The sequence below is a fragment of the Pseudoliparis swirei genome, chromosome 1, assembly GCF_029220125.1.
Source record: "Pseudoliparis swirei isolate HS2019 ecotype Mariana Trench chromosome 1, NWPU_hadal_v1, whole genome shotgun sequence".
In the NCBI taxonomy this organism is placed as follows: Eukaryota; Metazoa; Chordata; class Actinopteri; order Perciformes; family Liparidae; genus Pseudoliparis; species Pseudoliparis swirei.
In genome coordinates, this window is record NC_079388.1 from 11,487,746 (window position 1) to 11,504,190 (window position 16,445).

The window sequence follows — 16,445 nt, forward strand, 5'->3', positions numbered from 1 at the left end:
AGAGGGAGTCTAGCTACAGCTTTGAGTCAGGAGGGGAAAGTAGAGCAACGTGGAGTGTGTGCTACGACTGTATAAAGTTGAAAGAAGAATACATTGAAAGGGAAGGAAAAGCAATGGAGAGAGAGACACTGAGTGAGAGCGATGCCTGGAGAAATAATTTCCGTGAATTGATTTTAGAATTGGTGGTCTTTGTCAGAAATTGTTGGAGTTAAATTTGTCACAGTAAAGCGAGCACTATCAAATGTGTTTAACCTGTGTTGTGTTCGGTTGGGTCTTTGGGACCCGTTGACACTTTTTATCAAAAGAAAATTGTTACGCCTCATTATTTTTTTTAACTCAGACTCATTGGCCATGGCTCATTTTCTGTGAAGAAAATATATCAAAACACATTTTCAATGACCACACACTGTACACCCCCCCTACACATATATATATTACATAAAGGATGTTTGGGTCCACTGGACTCATAAGAGTTTGTAAATTGTAAGTCCTGTGTACCTTCACTCTGTCCTCCTGTCTGGGACTACTGATACAGAAAGTATGCCTGTTTTTCAGTCCCTGCTGTAAAATGTTGTTACCTTTAGTCTGTCAATTGTTTTACCTCACAAGAGCTGGGACAGGAGCTCCTAAGGAGGAAGCTGATCATGATGGAAACAATATGGAAAAAAACAGTCTGAGCTCCCTCCCCAACTTTTGACTGCACAGAACAGGCCGTTCAACTTTTCTAAGTTTTTGTTTATGTACCAGAGAATGACAAGACTGTGGTAGTCAAGAGAACAATATTCAGGGATGGGTGAATCTGTGGCACAGAGCATCACTCACATCTTGATTATTATTAATTTTATTATGTATTATATTTTATAAAAATAAAGTGATCTAAGAAAGGTAAAGAGCAAATATTCACCATATATGATGTTTTAAATACTTGATTGACAAGGATAAATAGTGGGTGGAACCACAAGTAGTCAAAAATGTATCCACCTCAAAAGGAAGAGTTTTTAAAAAAGGACAAGCGTTGGCCTTCGGAAGGAAAAACTATATGAGACAGTGTTGCTCCAACAATGCCTCGGTTTTATGCTTTGCTTAAATAATAAACATTATTGTATTGTAATCGGATCTTTTCCAGTGAATTTTTCGGATATCTTTGAGACATCAATATCTGTAAACTACAGCATAGACAAAGTATTAGAGCAGGAGTTGAGACTTTATCAACTGGCCCAGCCTGAGCTTCTTTTTGTCCGACAAGAACACACGGTAAGAATGTGGGGATTGTTTGCATAATCTCTCTTCATGTCCTCCTCCTCTTTCATTCTAACTCTTCTCTCCTTCATTTCTCTTCTGTACCCATGTCCTCTGACGTCCTTCTATTCCTCTACAGAGGTCTCTACATTGCTTTTTGTTGTTGACTTAATATTAAGTGATTTGAAATATAAAAGGTCATTATTAAGAGCCAGGTTGTGTGCCAAGAATGAATTAATCAAGTTCCTCTTTGACGTGTGTGTGTGTGTGTGTGTGTGTGTGTGTTTTCTTGTCCTGCACGGATCATGCAAATCATATACAAAGGTCATAATGCTAGACATTTGCAGAATGTGTTAGTTTGGACACAGGACTGACCAAAGTGAGAGACATGCTGTCTATGTTATGTCTCAGAAGTGTGAGCTTTCTGGTATATTCTTCACGTTCACTCCGCTCGGCAACAGCCAATCGTCTTGTGCCTCCTGCACCTCGAGCTAACCACTCGAAATCCAGACTGTTTGCTGTCCTGCCTCCTCAGTGGTGGAACGAGCTCCCCACTGACATCAGGACAGCAGAAAGTCTCTACATCTTCCGCCGGAGACTGAAAACACACCTTTTCCGACTATATCTGGATTAAAACACAGATTTGCACTTCAGTGGCACTTAAATAGCACTTACTTATGGTACTTTTGTAGTTCGACTATGTTGAGGAAATGTTACTTCCTGTATTCTTGTTGTTCTTAGTTTGTACTCTAGGTTGAAATGCACTTATTGTAAGTCGCTTTGGATAAAAGCGTCTGCTAAATGACATGTAATGTAATGTAATGTAATGTTGACAGGGCTACTTGGCTGAAAAAAGGTTAAAAACCTAAATTTTTATCGAATAAATTTCTTTTAATTTTAGATGCTGATCATATGTTTTCTGACAACATTTTGCAAAGTACTGATAAACCAATAATAATAAACCACAGGAAGACAATCTCTTTAACTTCTGCCTAATCGCTTGCTAATAATGACGTGGATCAATAAATGAAAGGCACAATGGCCACTGATTTAAAGGCCAACACCCTCATTGTTCACAAGATAAGAAGGCTATGATCATTCCTGTGTCGGGTCTGATCAATTAATTCCAGTGTTAAAGAGAAACTATAATCATATTCTGGGTTATTTAATCACAAAGTCAGAATCAGATTTTCAAAACTTTCAGACGCAAAAAACCCATAAATAAGACAATCACAGAGTTTAATTGTAAAGTGAGCTAAAAACAGTTCGGACCAGGAAACATTTACGTTACACTGATCATATGTTCAGACACAACTCAGTCAAAAGTCTCTCCATCTGTTAAAGCCGAAGCTGATCCAGCTGTGATTAGCATCTCTGGTGGGAGGAACTAAGACACAAATGAGGGAAACGGGATACAATTAAGAGACTTGGGATGTCAGGCACGTTTACCCTGCCGTCCGGCAGAATGAAATGTAAACGACAATAGGACAACGGTAATCCTATCTGACGCAGATATTTACATGTGTCGGCAGCACAGGATTGGCTCAACAATTTACTGCTTAACCTGATATCAAATCAAGACAACAATATAGGGGTTGCTTTAAAAGATTATTTAAAATACTAAAACATTGTGAGAATGAATAGTTTGATAAGCCTCCAGAGACAAAACTTGAATTACAGAATGTTCACTATTGAGTAGATGTTTTATGCTGAAATGCACAATGGGAGTTGTGGGGCATTTTCCCCAAAAAGCCAGCAACAGGTGTCAGTTTCCGGCCATTATAAGCATACGGTCATTTTTAAATAAAGTATCGTCTTCACAGAAAACAAACAGTTAGGTTTTTGTAACACAAGTACATTGTTAGTGTGACAGGATTGTAGCCGTCACCAGTAGGTTCCCCCCCTAAGCACCAAGGAAATGCGCAACCAGAGGGATATTTGGTCATGAGTTTTATTCAAAACGCTCAGAACGCTCAGAACGCAGACCGTAGTAGACACAGCCTGTGTCTCTGCTCACTGCTCTCTCGTCTTCAGTCCGTCCAGCTCCTTTAAAGAGAAAGCCTCGCAGATACACAAACACAGATTGTCATCAGCTGGACCGATTTTCCCTGAACCACACCCCCGCTCCACCCACTCGACAGCCAAGCCTAAACACACCCCACTGCCACAGTTAGGTTTAGGTAAGGATCGCTGTTTGGGTTAAAATAACGATGAACGTGCCTGAAACTCCTGAAGTAGTTATGTGCTTCACTCTCTACTTCCACAGATGATGACACCGGCTTCCAAGAACACCTTGTATTTACTTAATATAACTACTTTCGGCCTCATTGGCTCTATTTTGGCATTCACTCTGTATTTTGAGCCACCGTCCGGCAGAATGAAAACAGGAAGGAACGCGATTGGCTATAAAATGTGCTGCTTAACCTGAGCTAATCAAAACAAGACAACAATATATCAGAGGGTTACAGGTAGCTTTAAAAGATTTTTTAAAATGCTAAATAATTGTCAGAATTTATTTTATGATAAGGCCCCAGAGACACAACTTAAGATACAGAATGTTCAGCATTGATTTGATGTTTCATGCTGAATTGCAAAATGGGAGTTGTGGGGAATTTACTGCAAAGCCAGCAACAGGTGTCAGTTTCCGCTCATTATATTCTGTTGGTTTAGCTATGAATGCTAAATGAAATCAGTCTGCAGAAGCTTTTACCTTCACCTTGGCAACAACATTAATGCTGTTAGTTTTTCCTCAGTTGTTAATCTTTTGAACTGATGATCTTTGACACCATTTGCTGCAACTCCTGAGGTAGTTATCTAATTGTTTGCTTCATTCTTTAATTCTACAGATGTCGACACCGGCTTCCAAGAAAACATTGTGCTTAAGAAATACAGCCGCTATCGGCCTCATTGGATCTATTCTGTTATTCTCTCTGTATTTTAAGGCACCACCTCCTGTTTGCCCCCCTAGATTTTCTCAAGAGGAATATCGTCAGGTCAAGCATCCACATGAAAAGCCCATAGTCCTGATATGGTTGTGGCCTTTTGGTGTCACGTTTGATTTCAAAGCCTGCTCAACCTACTTCAATATTGATAGCTGTGTTCTGACGGATAATAGATCCCTCTACAGTAAAGCAGAGGGAGTTATTTTCTTCCACAAAGATATAAAATGGCATTTTCAAAACATGCCGCAGGACCCCCGTCCAGCTTTTCAGAAGTGGATTTGGTTCCATGTGGAATCGCCGACGAACACACCGACGCCACCGGATCTGGACAACCTGTTCAACTTAACGCTGAGCTACAGAAGAGATTCTGACATCACCGTGAGGAATGAGCTCACGATCAGAAAGACAGAACTGAAAGAGAACATTGTTCTGCTCAAGAAAGACAAACTAGTGTGTTGGATTGTCAGTAACAAAGACCCTAGAACTGGAACAGCTCTGAGAGAAAGATATTATCGTGAACTATCCAAACACATCGAGATCCACATGTTTGGTGGAGCCTATGGAGGGCACATTTTGAGTTCTGATGAATATTATTCAACCATTGCTAACTGTAAGTTTTACCTCTCATTTGAGAACTCGATCCACAGAGACTACATCACAGAGAAGGTTAACGGGCCCCTGGTGGCGGGGACGGTCCCTGTAGTTTTGGGTCCGCCAAGAGAAAACTATGAGCAGTTCCTTCCTGCCGACGCCTTTATTCACATAAATGATTTTCCTGATGCAAAGTCACTGGCAGACTTCATGCTGGACATGAATGACGAGGCGTATGGACGTTACTTTGAGTGGAAGAAGTTCTTCACAGCCACCCCTCATCTGCTGTCACTCAAGAATGAATTCATTCATCCTTTCTGCCTCGCCTGTGACCACATATCAAGAGACAAGGATTTCCATGTAGTTCAGGACCTTTATGAGTGGTACTTTAGGGAACAGAATTGAGAACATCGTTTGATAACCTCCTATAAATGTTGTTTGTGCATTGCAAGTAGATGATCCGGTAGGACCATGTGAGGTAGAAACAGCTCTTTCAACCTTCTTAAAATTAATTAATGCTCATATGTGGTCAGTGATTCAAGTCAACAACTTGGATCTTTGTACTGTTCAACATAGTTGTTGTCAAATAAAGAATAAATATAAAATTATAGAAATATGAATTTTAAATGTTTCAACATTTAAGAAATACTCAAATATAATGAAAATAAATTGTTTAAAGATTATATTGTATTAAAATGTTTTAATGCGGGACTGATTTTGTATAGCTCCAAATCACAAATCATGAATTTGCTTCAAAGGGCTTTACGATCTGTACACATATGGCCGACAGAGTGACAGAGCTGTGACTCTGTCAGCCTAGCTACATTGTTAAAGAGAATATGTGGTTTTACTTGTCAGACCTGAGCTGCTGTGCAGCTCCTTTCATTCATTTTGTCTGACACAGCCTAAAGCAGGGGTCGGGAACCTATGGCTCTTCCGGTGACGGCATATGGCTCCCAGACAATTTTGAGTAGCATGATGCAGCACCAGAAGTCGCATTAAAAGCAAGACATATTTAATTTATTATACGTTAAAAATACTATATGGCTCTCAATGTAATATATTTAGAAATATTTGGCTTTTATGGCTCTCCCAATCAAAAAGGTTCCTGACCCCTGGCCGAAAGCATCATGTTCCGATCCAGCCTCCATCCTGGTCGCTCCCTATATAACTCCTACATGTGAATTATTCTCTTGAGTACACACTTCGACAGACTCCTTGAGACTCAGTATAACTTTGCCTCTTCTTGCAACAATACAGGTTTAATAGACAAATTCTGTTTTACAATATTTGTCATTTCAGCTTAAAAAGACTCAACAGCGAGTAATATTGTTGGGGTTTCTTTCACCACAATAACAATCCAATTGTCTTCACATGCTACATGTGGTTATCAGCTGTAGTACCTGCTTACATTTACTCTGTTTTACAGCCTACTCTAGTAACAGTTTTGATTGAATTGAACTTGTCAGAGTAGTTTTAATGCAACCTACTGTTTTACTCAATTATATTTTGAGAAAAATCAATACATGTGATCCGTTCCATTTGTTTATTTAGATGCATCGCAATACATTTTGTTAGTATTTACTTAATATGAAATATGTCCATGATTTTGGGGGGGAGGGGGGGGGGTGCTAGTGAGTTTTTCTAGTGAGAGCCTAGGGACGCCACTGGTTCAGGGAACGGTGTCTAATTGGCCTCAGCTGGTGGCTAATTGGTAATCAGCCCAGTTGAAGCCAATCAGAGTGTGTGTGTGTGTGTATCTGTCCCCATAAAGGAGCGGTAGGGACTGAGGAGCGAGAGAGCGGGGAGCAGAGGAACAGTCTGCTGGAATAAAGAATCTTACCAAATACATCCTCTGTGAATGCTAATTCTTTAGTGCTTGGGGGGAGATACCTACCTGTGACAGCCACGAACCTGTTACACTAAATCTATAAATAGTCTGTGCAACCGGCTACAACTGCACCATCATAGTCTGTGTCATGTTGAACAGGACTGTGATGTTTTATTCACTAAGTTTTAGTTGTGAAATCTAAACTGAATTACATATCGAGTTAGCCTCATTTACAGAGTCCTGGAAACGCCTCATAAAACACCTGAGGTAAGTATAAACATCATGTTTACTTGAAATTTTGAGTGAACTGACCCTTTTAAAGACACTAGTTTTATGTGCAGTAAAGCTCCGAAGCTACAGTATTTCACTTTAAAAAATCAGACAAACTTAAATGACAACATCAACACATTTGAATTACGGTAGGTGTATTATATCATCAGGTGTAACATATTATGTATAACATGATGAATGCGAGTAAAATCAAGATATTTTGTTTTCAAAACAAATATATATATTTAACCATGAGCAGAGGCTGTTCTGTTCCGGTGCGTAACTACCTTGGACAGCGCCCGGCGACACAGGCGCACTTGAGCAGGTGGAGGAACTTTAGCAAAGTGCAGAGCCAGCCTCCATCCTCCAGCTGTGCTAACTTTCCTTTATTTACTTCCAGAGAGGATGAGTATCTCCAGGAGTGATGTGGAGGGAGAGGCACAGATCAAAGTCAGGGGGACTATCTTATCCAGCTTTGAAAATATCTCAAAAACATTCCCAGGAACTGTGTTCTATAGGCTCAGATATTGCTGTTTTGTTTTGCACTGCAAATATTAGCAGAAGTTGTGTTCTAATTCAGTGTTTCATATACAGGCTTTACTACTAATACATCTACAACTGTAAGAACGTAACCTAATAATTGAACAAAATATCATTCAAAAACATGAAAATAGTCTTTAAAAGTATTTGTAGAGTTTTAATGGTTTTTATATATACTTGCACATGTAAATAAGAAAGTCTATGTTTTTATATTAATACATAAGAAAGCTGTAATCATCAATAAAAGATATTATGAAGAATGTATTATCAAAACATATAGAAAGTCACTGTCACTGAAAGTATGATCACTATATAAGTATCATTGTATTATTCATGTAACTGTACTACTGACTAAGATGTGTTATGCTTATCATATGGCATGACGCAAGTATAAATGAAATGTATTGATTTTGGGAGGCGTGGTCAGAATGGCAGTTTCTAGTGATCATCAAAACAGTTGTTTTTAAATGAAGCAGAGTTCTTTTATACCCATCTTATTGTGAAGGAGTATATGTGAAGTATGCTAGTGGAAGTAGCATTGTTGTTTGATCGGAGGCAGGTGAGTGAACAGGTTATGGGAGTTAGACTGAGGAGGGAGTGACGGGGTGGAGTGGGCTACAGGAGACTCTCAGAAATAAGCTCTGGCTGTTGGTTTTCAGGACTTGTGAGAGTGACACGCATGCGCAGGGACGAACTAGCACACAGCACAGGATTGGAGATGGCAGCGACATCTGCGGGACGTGGAGGAGGAAATGCTAATCGGCAGGAGCAATTTCTTTGGAGCCAGTTGAGCACGACTGCTCTTAGAATGGATTAGACATCGGCAGTCGGGCAGAAATGGACTGTTGTCATGTGAGTGAAGAAGAGAATGAGGATGAGTTACTATTGTCATAGTAAGGTTCCATGAAAAGGCTCAAGAGAACATGAAGAAAATATGTCTGTTTGTGTTCCAGTTCTGGCAAGTAAAATAGGGGAGTTTATATGCAAAGGTCCTAAATGATGGCAACTTACTCACTTATGCAGAAGATGTCAGAGAAGCACAAGTAAGGAACAATGTTACCAGGATTCAAGCAAAAAAGGGGATCAAGAGCTGCAAAAAGTAAATGACAAGATATAAGTGGACAACAAGGATTTAGTAACATGCATTGCAGGAGTGATTGACAGCACAGCAGAAGTAAAGTCAACAAATTATAAAATCCAGCTGATTGTCAAAGCAGCAGTAAACCACTTATGGTTAGAGGGACTGCCATGGAAAGAGGTGAGGGAGAACCTTTACTACTCAGTCAAGCCAGGAAGCACCATGAGTTTGTTAGCACTAATAATGGTTATACTACTACAATGGAATGTCAGAAGTATACTGTATACAAATATACAATGGCCAGGAATTCAAGCATTTCATTATATACATGGATGTTTGGATAGCATACTAAAAATACAACGACAACATGGATATAAAGTAGTATGTGCTGGTTTCAATATTCACAGTACAATGCTGTGGGGTCAGCAAACAGATTAAAATGCAAGGGTAATTCAAGATTTGATGGATTATAGAGATGTGATGTTTGTGAATTATGGTAGAGGAACAAGGACAAACATAAAGACATGTACAGAGTCAGCATTTTATATCACATTCGTGTCCAATTGCATTGGCTGGAATAAGTAAAACAGTAGGCAGTGATCATTGTCTGGAGGTATAGATGACATAAACAAGCAGATAACTTCAGCAATTATTATGGCAGCCAATGGATCTATTCTCAGGAGTAAAAATAGGATAAGTAAGAAATGTGTTCAATGGTGGACAGAGGAGTGCTGTCAGACTATTAAAAGAAGGAACAAAGCATTCAGACAAGTCATGCAGCATTTGATTCAATATAAAAAGCTAAGAGAGATGGGTTGGAGACATTTTTGCAATACAATAGGAATAACTACTCTGGTGGGAGAGGTATGGGGAATGATAAAAAGGATCGGAGGAGAAAGAAGGGAATCGGAATACCTAGTTTTGACATCTGAAAAAGTAGGGGAAAGGCATAATGGCCAAGGCATTTGTGAAGATTCATGGGTCAGATAAATTGTTGGAAGCAGAAAGGATAAGGGATAGAAGAATGAATCAGCATCTAGATGTGTGTTAGACAAGGAGAAAACACACGATACAATTGATGAACCTTCTACTTTAGCAGAGATGGTGAACGCACACATTGGGAATTTGTGGGAGAGTTTATAACTGGGTAAAGGTCTGTTTGGAAGAAAAATTCAATTTCAAATCAATACTTAGTTGATAATGGTATGAATTAAGGTAATCTGATTAGCCCGCTACTCATCATTATGATTAATGAGATATTCACAAAAGTACTAGTATAGGTTGGTCTCTCTTTGTTGATGATGGGTCTTTGTGGTAAAAAGGAAGGAACATGGAACATGCAGTCAGAAAAGTACAAGAAGCAATTGATGAGGTGGTGGAGTGGGGATATTATTGGGGATTCAGGTTCTCGGCTGCCCTCAGCCACTCCTGTCTCCTTGATTGTTTCATTCCCTTCACCTGCCCTCAACCACTCCTCTGTCTCACTGATTGTCTCATGTGTACACCTGTTTCCCCCTTATATATTGTGCCGGTCTTTCCTTTGTCGCCAGTCGGTTTGTTGTCTTTATATCTGTCTCTATAGTGTCTCTGTTTCGATGATCAATTCCCAGTCTTTGTTTGAGTTGTTGTTTCCTAATGTGTTCTTGTCATTGGTTTTGAGCCAGAGTTTGTATCTTCTATCTTTCCTGAAGTAAAGTGTTTTTGTTTCGCTTTAAACCTGGAGTATCGCCTGTTTCTCTGCACCTGAGTCTGACCCTGTGACAACCTGTGGCACATGAGGACTAGGGTTGGGTACCGGAAACCGGTGCCAATGTGGTACCGGTTCCAATACAACCGGTATTACCCGGACCGAAACGCAACGCACATTTCGATGCTTCTTTCTGGTGCCTGAGCCGATTGAAATTGAAAAAAACTATTGTTGTGAACTTCTCTGGTGACTCCGCCCTGTCAGCAGGTTACGATAGCCTCTCATATTTAAATTTGACAGCGGAGGCATGCGCCGTGTGTGACTACGTGAACCGTGTCGAGCACACCAGCGTCAGGCTGGGTGCGATGGGGAGACCGTCACCGGTCCCCCTGAACACGTGGAGACCGATGATGACGAGCAGCCTGAACTCAGATTAGTACCGTATCGTTGATTGCAAGTCTTGCATTCATAAAAGTAGCCCAAGAAATAATAAATTAGCCATTATTGAGGACACATATGAAATCCTTCAATAAGTCACACAAATAACCAATCAGGGTGGCCGGGTTACATTCCTGTGGGTTGCAGCACATGTAGTGGGAATGAGAGACAAGTTAGCAAAGTGGGCTTTAAAGAAAGGAAACATAGAAATGAAGAATAGGATCAGTAAGATATAGGCCAAGTGTATGAACTGGAAAATATCAACCAAATGTGGAAAAATAGGAGGGACAGAGAAGAGAAAGGGAGACATTTATATCATATTCAAAAGAGCATCAAAGTTACCAGGGTAGGAAGTTAGAATATATACCCTGTGGCTCTATTTGAATCATTTTATCATGGACCAGGTATACCAGGTTTGTCTATGAAGCACAATTGTTGTGAAAAAAACACCAAACCAGACACAGTTCTAATCATATGGTTTATATTGTGTTATATTCCAGAAAACTAAATCAATGCATAAACATACAAATAGATATTCATAATGCTAATTATAATGAAACTTGGTTGGTGTTGTGTAGACAATTTGCAGTCAGTTGTCAGAGGGGGAAAGAAAGTAGACAGATTCAGTCCATGGAGTTTATTTTGCATCCAGAGCAAATAAGTTCATACTACCACACCACTTGTGGCAAGGAGTGGGGTTTGGTTCTCTTAATCCATTTGTAGCTCGCCATGCAATACCACTCCATAATCTGCGTGATCCCTCGAACAAAAACCTGACCTACAAAAGGTCACAAAGAACAGTTAATTTAAACAAGTTGAGTTGTAAGGCGTATGAGACGCAGAGAGAGATGATGAGGAGTACTGAGCATGGGTGAGAGATCACGGGTTAGAGTACCCTCAGCGTTCTTAAAGAACACAGGTTTTTTATGGGCTCTAAAGAAGACTGACTGACTGAGAAGTAGAGTGAGGAGGGTGTGGAGCTGTGACCCTGTGACACACCTTCTAACATACCTTTACGTGGTCTGGGGCACTTAAGGGGAACGTGTTATTTAATATTACCATCCATTAAAAAAATTATATTTTTAAATATTCAATAAAATATACGTGTAATTTCATAATCAGAATTGAGAGCTGGCAGAGGGAGTGCTAGCTAAAGCTATGAGTCAGGAGGGGAAAGTTGAGCAAAGGAATGCCAGGCGTATACTGGCCAGATACAAAGCCGGATAAACCAAAATGATTTACACTGTTCAGGTGGTACCTGGATGAAATAAATCTTTTATGGGATAAAAAGGTTGAGAACCAATGCTCACAATGTGCTTGGTGAGTTTGACCAGTTTCAAGAGCTGGCGGAGGGAGTGCTAGCTACAGCTATGAGTAAGAAGGTGAAACAATATCAAAGTGGAGTGTGTGCTCCTACTGTATGAAGTTTAAACTGTTGGAGTTAAATTTGTCACAGTAAAGAGAGCACTATAAAATGTGTTTAACCCGTGTGTGGTGTTTGGTCGGGTCTATGGGACCCGCTTACATTTTTTATCCCCAAAAAAACATTACGCTGAATTTTTTTTTTTAACTCAGACTCATTGGCCATGGCTAATTTTCTGTGAAGAACATATATCAAAACACATTTTCATTGACCACACACTGTACACCCCCCCTCCACATGTATATTACATAAGGTTTACATATAAGAGTTTGTAAATTGTAAGTCCTGTGTACCTTCACTCTGTCCTCCTGTCTGGGACTACTTATATAGAAAGTATGCCTGTTTTTCAGTCCATGCTGTAAAGTGTTGGTACCTGTACTCTGTCAATTGTTTTACCTCACAAGAGCTGGGACAGGAGCTCCTAAGGAGGAAGCTGATCATGATGGAAACAATATGGAAAAACCAGTCTGAGCTCCCTCCCCAACGGTTGACTGCACAGAACAGGCCGTTCAACTTTTCTAAGTTTTTGTTTATGTACCAGAGAATGGCAAGACTGTGGTAGTCAAGAGAACAAAATACAGGGATGGGTGAATCTGTGGCACAGAGCATCACTCACATCTTGATTATTATTGATTTTATTTTGTATTATATTTTATAAAAATAAAGTGATCTAACAAAGGTAAAGAGCAAATATTAACCATATGTGATGTTTCAAATACTTGTTTGACAAGTATAAATAGTGGGTGGAACCACAAGTAGTCAAAAATGTATCCACCTCAAAAGGAGGAGTCTTAAAAAAGGACAAGCGTTGGCCTTCGGAAGGAAAAACTATATGAGACAGTGTTGCTCCAACAATATCTCAGTTTGATTATTTGCTTACATAATAAACATTATTGTTTTGAACTCGGATCTTTTCCAGTGAAATTTTCGAATATCTTTGAGACACCAATATCTGTAAACTACAGCATAGACAAAGTGTTGGAGCAGGAGTTGAGACTTTATCAACTGGCCCAGCCTGAGCTTCTTTTTGTCCGACAAGAACACACGGTAAGAATCTAGCGATTGATTGCATAATCTTTCTTCATCTCCTCCTCCTTTTTCATTCTAACTCTTCTCTCCTTCATTTCTCTTCTGTAGCCATGTCCTCTGACGTCCCTCTATTCCTCTAAAGAGGTCTCTACATTGATTTTTGTTGTTGACCTAATATTAAGTGATTTAAAAACCAAGAGGTAATTATTAAGGGCCAGGTTGTGCGCCAAGAATTAATTAATCAAGTTCCTCTTTGACAGCTGTGTGTGTGTTTTCTTGTTCTGCACTGATAATGCAAATCATATACAAAGGTCATAATGCTAGAAATTTGCAGAATGTGTGGGTTTGGACACAGGACTGACCAAAGTGAGACATGCTGTCTATGTTATATGTTATATCTCAGAAGTGTGAGCTCTCTGGTATATTGTTTATGTTGACAGGCCTACTTGGCTGAATAAAGGTTCAAAACCTCCATTTTAGACGCTGATCATATGTTTTCTATCTGACAACATTTTGCAAAGTACGATAAACCAATAATAAGAAACCACAGGAAGACGATCTCTTTAACTTTAACTAAATAATTGTCAGAATGTATTGTATGATAAGGCCCCAGAGACACCACTTAAAATACAGAATGTTCAGCATTGATTTGACGTTTCATGCTGAATTGCATAATGGGAGTTGTGGGGAATTTACTGCAAAGCCAGCAACAGGTGTTAGTTTCCGCTCATTAATTTCTGTTGGTTTAGCTATGAATGCTAAATGAAATCAGTCTGCATGAAGCTTTTACCTTCACCTTGGCAACAACATGCCCTTAGTTTTTCCTCAGTTGTTAATCTTTTGAACTGATGATCTTTGACTCCATTTGCTGCAACTCCTGAGGTCGTTATATAATTGTTTGCTTCATTCTCTAATTCTACAGATGTCGACACCGGCTTCCAAGAAAACATTGTGCCTAAGAAATACAGCCGCTATCGGCGTCATTGGATCTATTCTGGCATTCACTCTGTATTTTGAGGCACCACCTCCTGTTTGCCCCCCTAGATTTTCTCAAGAGGTATCTAGCCATCCACATGAAAAGCCCATAGTCCTGGTGTGGTTCTGGCCTCTCAATATAAAGTTTGATTTCAAAATCTGCTCAACACACTTCCACATTGATAGCTGTTTTCTGACGGATGATAGATCCCTCTACAGTCAAGCAGAGGGAGTCATTTTCTACCAGAAAAATATAGACTGGCACTTAAAAAGAATGCCGCAGGACCCCCGTCCAGCTTTTCAGAAGTGGATTTGGTTCCATGTGGAATCGCCGACGAACACAGGGAGGTATCCGGGTCTGATCCACCTGTTCAACTTAACGCTGAGCTACAGAAGAGATGCTGACATCACCGTGAGGAATGAGCTCACGATCAGAAAGACAGAACTGAAAGAGAACATTGTTCTGCCCAAGAAAGACAAACTCGTGTGTTGGATTGTCAGTAACAAAGACCCTAGAACTGGAACAGCTGTGAGAGAACGATATTATCGTGAACTATCCAAACACGTCAAGATCCACATGTTTGGTGGAGCCTATGGAGGGCACATTTTGAGTTATGATGAATATTATTCAACCATTGCGAGCTGTAAGTTTTACCTCTCATTTGAGAACTCGAACCACAGAGACTACATCACAGAGAAGGTTAACGGGCCCCTGGTGGCGGGGACGGTCCCTATAGTTTTGGGTCCGCCAAGAGAAAATTACGAGCAGTTCCTTCCTGCCGACGCCTTCATTCACGTAAATGATTTTCCTGATGCAAAGTCAATGGCAGACTTTCTGCTGCAAATGAATGACGAGGCGTATGCACGTTACTTTGAGTGGAGGAAGTTCTTCACAGCCACCCCTCATCTGCTGGCAACCAAGAATGAATTCATTTATCCTATCTGCCTCGCCTGTGACCACATATCAAGAGACAAGGATTTCCATGTAGTTCAGGACCTTTATGAGTGGTACTTTAGGAAACAGAATTGAGTGTCATTTGATAGTGGCTCACACATGCAAATATTGTTGACTTTCTTGTATATTGTGTAGTTTAGTCTATCACACACAAGCGCATGCAGCTTTCTCGCTGACGATGTTGCACATGTAGATCCAGGTTCTGGATAAGACACGACAGAGAAATGATACCACACCTGTTGAAGTTTCAGTGTATCACGTGCTATGTCGTTTCAAACATTGTGTTTGAGCTTATATAGGTGAGGGTGTTACGTGTCAGTGTTGTGCAAATAAATCTCATTTGAACCAGTTACTCCTACTTTTAATCTTTTCATGTATTCTTTGACTGTCATGTGTTCGTTTCCCCCACTTATCCCCTCTAGACCAAGAAGGGGTAACAAAATCGTACGTCCCCTTAGTTGTCAAATAAACATTCACTATAAAAATTCTTGAGGAATTTTAAATGTTTCTACTCATATTTTTCAAAAGTGCATTGCAATGAAATACTGAACTTTAAAGAGATTGTAATGCGTGAATGATGGCCGTGACATCCAACACAGTATTTGTGAATGCAAAAGAGTAGGTGGAGCGTCAGTCAAATGTCACATCTGAAGGGATAGCAAGGGGATGAGAGAAAAGCCACAAAGTTTACATATGTGGTTCTACTTGCCAAACCTGTGCAGCTTCATTTTGGGTCCTGCAGAATATCTACACACTCACCAGCTGCTCTGAAGGGACATGCAAGTATATTGACAAAATGTTCCACCTGTTTTTGTTAGGGGGGGTGGGAGTACAGTTTGCAGTGAAATAATACTCACTTGCATTTAAACAAACTTGGAAATGATACAATGTAATGCAATTGTATATTCTTAGTTGTATGTTATATTCCTTTCTAAGTGAACTGGTATATTAACTATTTCGGTGCCTACCACCACTGCCTGCATTGGTTGGGGTTAAGCAGCAGCTGCCTAAGTAGCATGTAGATCCTATTATGGTTTATATTGTGTTATATTTCAGAAAACTAAATCAATGCATGAACACAAAAATAGATATTTATAATGCTAATAATAATGAAACTTGGTTGGTGTTGTGTAGACAATTTGCAGTCAGTTGTCGGAGGGGGAAAGAAAGTAGACAGATTCAGTCCATGGAGATTATTTTGCATCCAGAGCAAATAAATTCATACTACCACACCACTTGTGGCAAGGAGTGGGGTTTGGTTCTCTTAATCCATTTGTAGCTCACCATGCAATACCACTCCATAATCTGCGTGATCCCTCGAACAAAAACCTGACCTACAAAAGGTCACAAAGAACAGTTAATTTAAACAAGTTGAGTTGTAAGGCGTATGAGACGCAGAGAGAGATGATGAGGAGTACTGAGGATGGGTGAGAGATCACGGGTTAGA

The 16,445-nt window shown here is 39.9% G+C and overlaps 2 protein-coding genes across 2 annotated transcripts; both read left to right on the plus strand.

Annotated features, from left to right (window-relative positions):
* Window positions 1–1,115: 1,115 nt before the first annotated feature.
* LOC130208096 (4-galactosyl-N-acetylglucosaminide 3-alpha-L-fucosyltransferase 9-like) lies at window positions 1,116–5,456 on the plus strand. Its single transcript, XM_056437057.1, has 2 exons — window positions 1,116–1,254; window positions 4,086–5,456. Exon 2 carries the CDS (start codon window positions 4,086–4,088, stop codon window positions 5,175–5,177), a length of 1,092 nt encoding a protein of 363 aa, XP_056293032.1. The 5' UTR covers window positions 1,116–1,254; the 3' UTR covers window positions 5,178–5,456.
* A 7,282-nt stretch (window positions 5,457–12,738) lies between these two features.
* Window positions 12,739–15,485, plus strand: LOC130208164 (4-galactosyl-N-acetylglucosaminide 3-alpha-L-fucosyltransferase 9-like). The gene is made up of 2 exons (XM_056437169.1): window positions 12,739–13,086; window positions 13,991–15,485. Exon 2 carries the CDS (start codon window positions 13,991–13,993, stop codon window positions 15,071–15,073), a length of 1,083 nt encoding a protein of 360 aa, XP_056293144.1. The 5' UTR covers window positions 12,739–13,086; the 3' UTR covers window positions 15,074–15,485.
* The last annotated feature ends 960 nt before the right edge of the window (window positions 15,486–16,445 follow it).

What these genes read in the sequence shown, in the direction of transcription:
- LOC130208096 (XM_056437057.1), top strand. Translation starts at nt 4,086, where the DNA reads ATGTCGACACCGGCTTCCAAGAAAACATTGTGCTTAAGAAATACAGCC.
- LOC130208164 (XM_056437169.1), top strand. Translation starts at nt 13,991, where the DNA reads ATGTCGACACCGGCTTCCAAGAAAACATTGTGCCTAAGAAATACAGCC.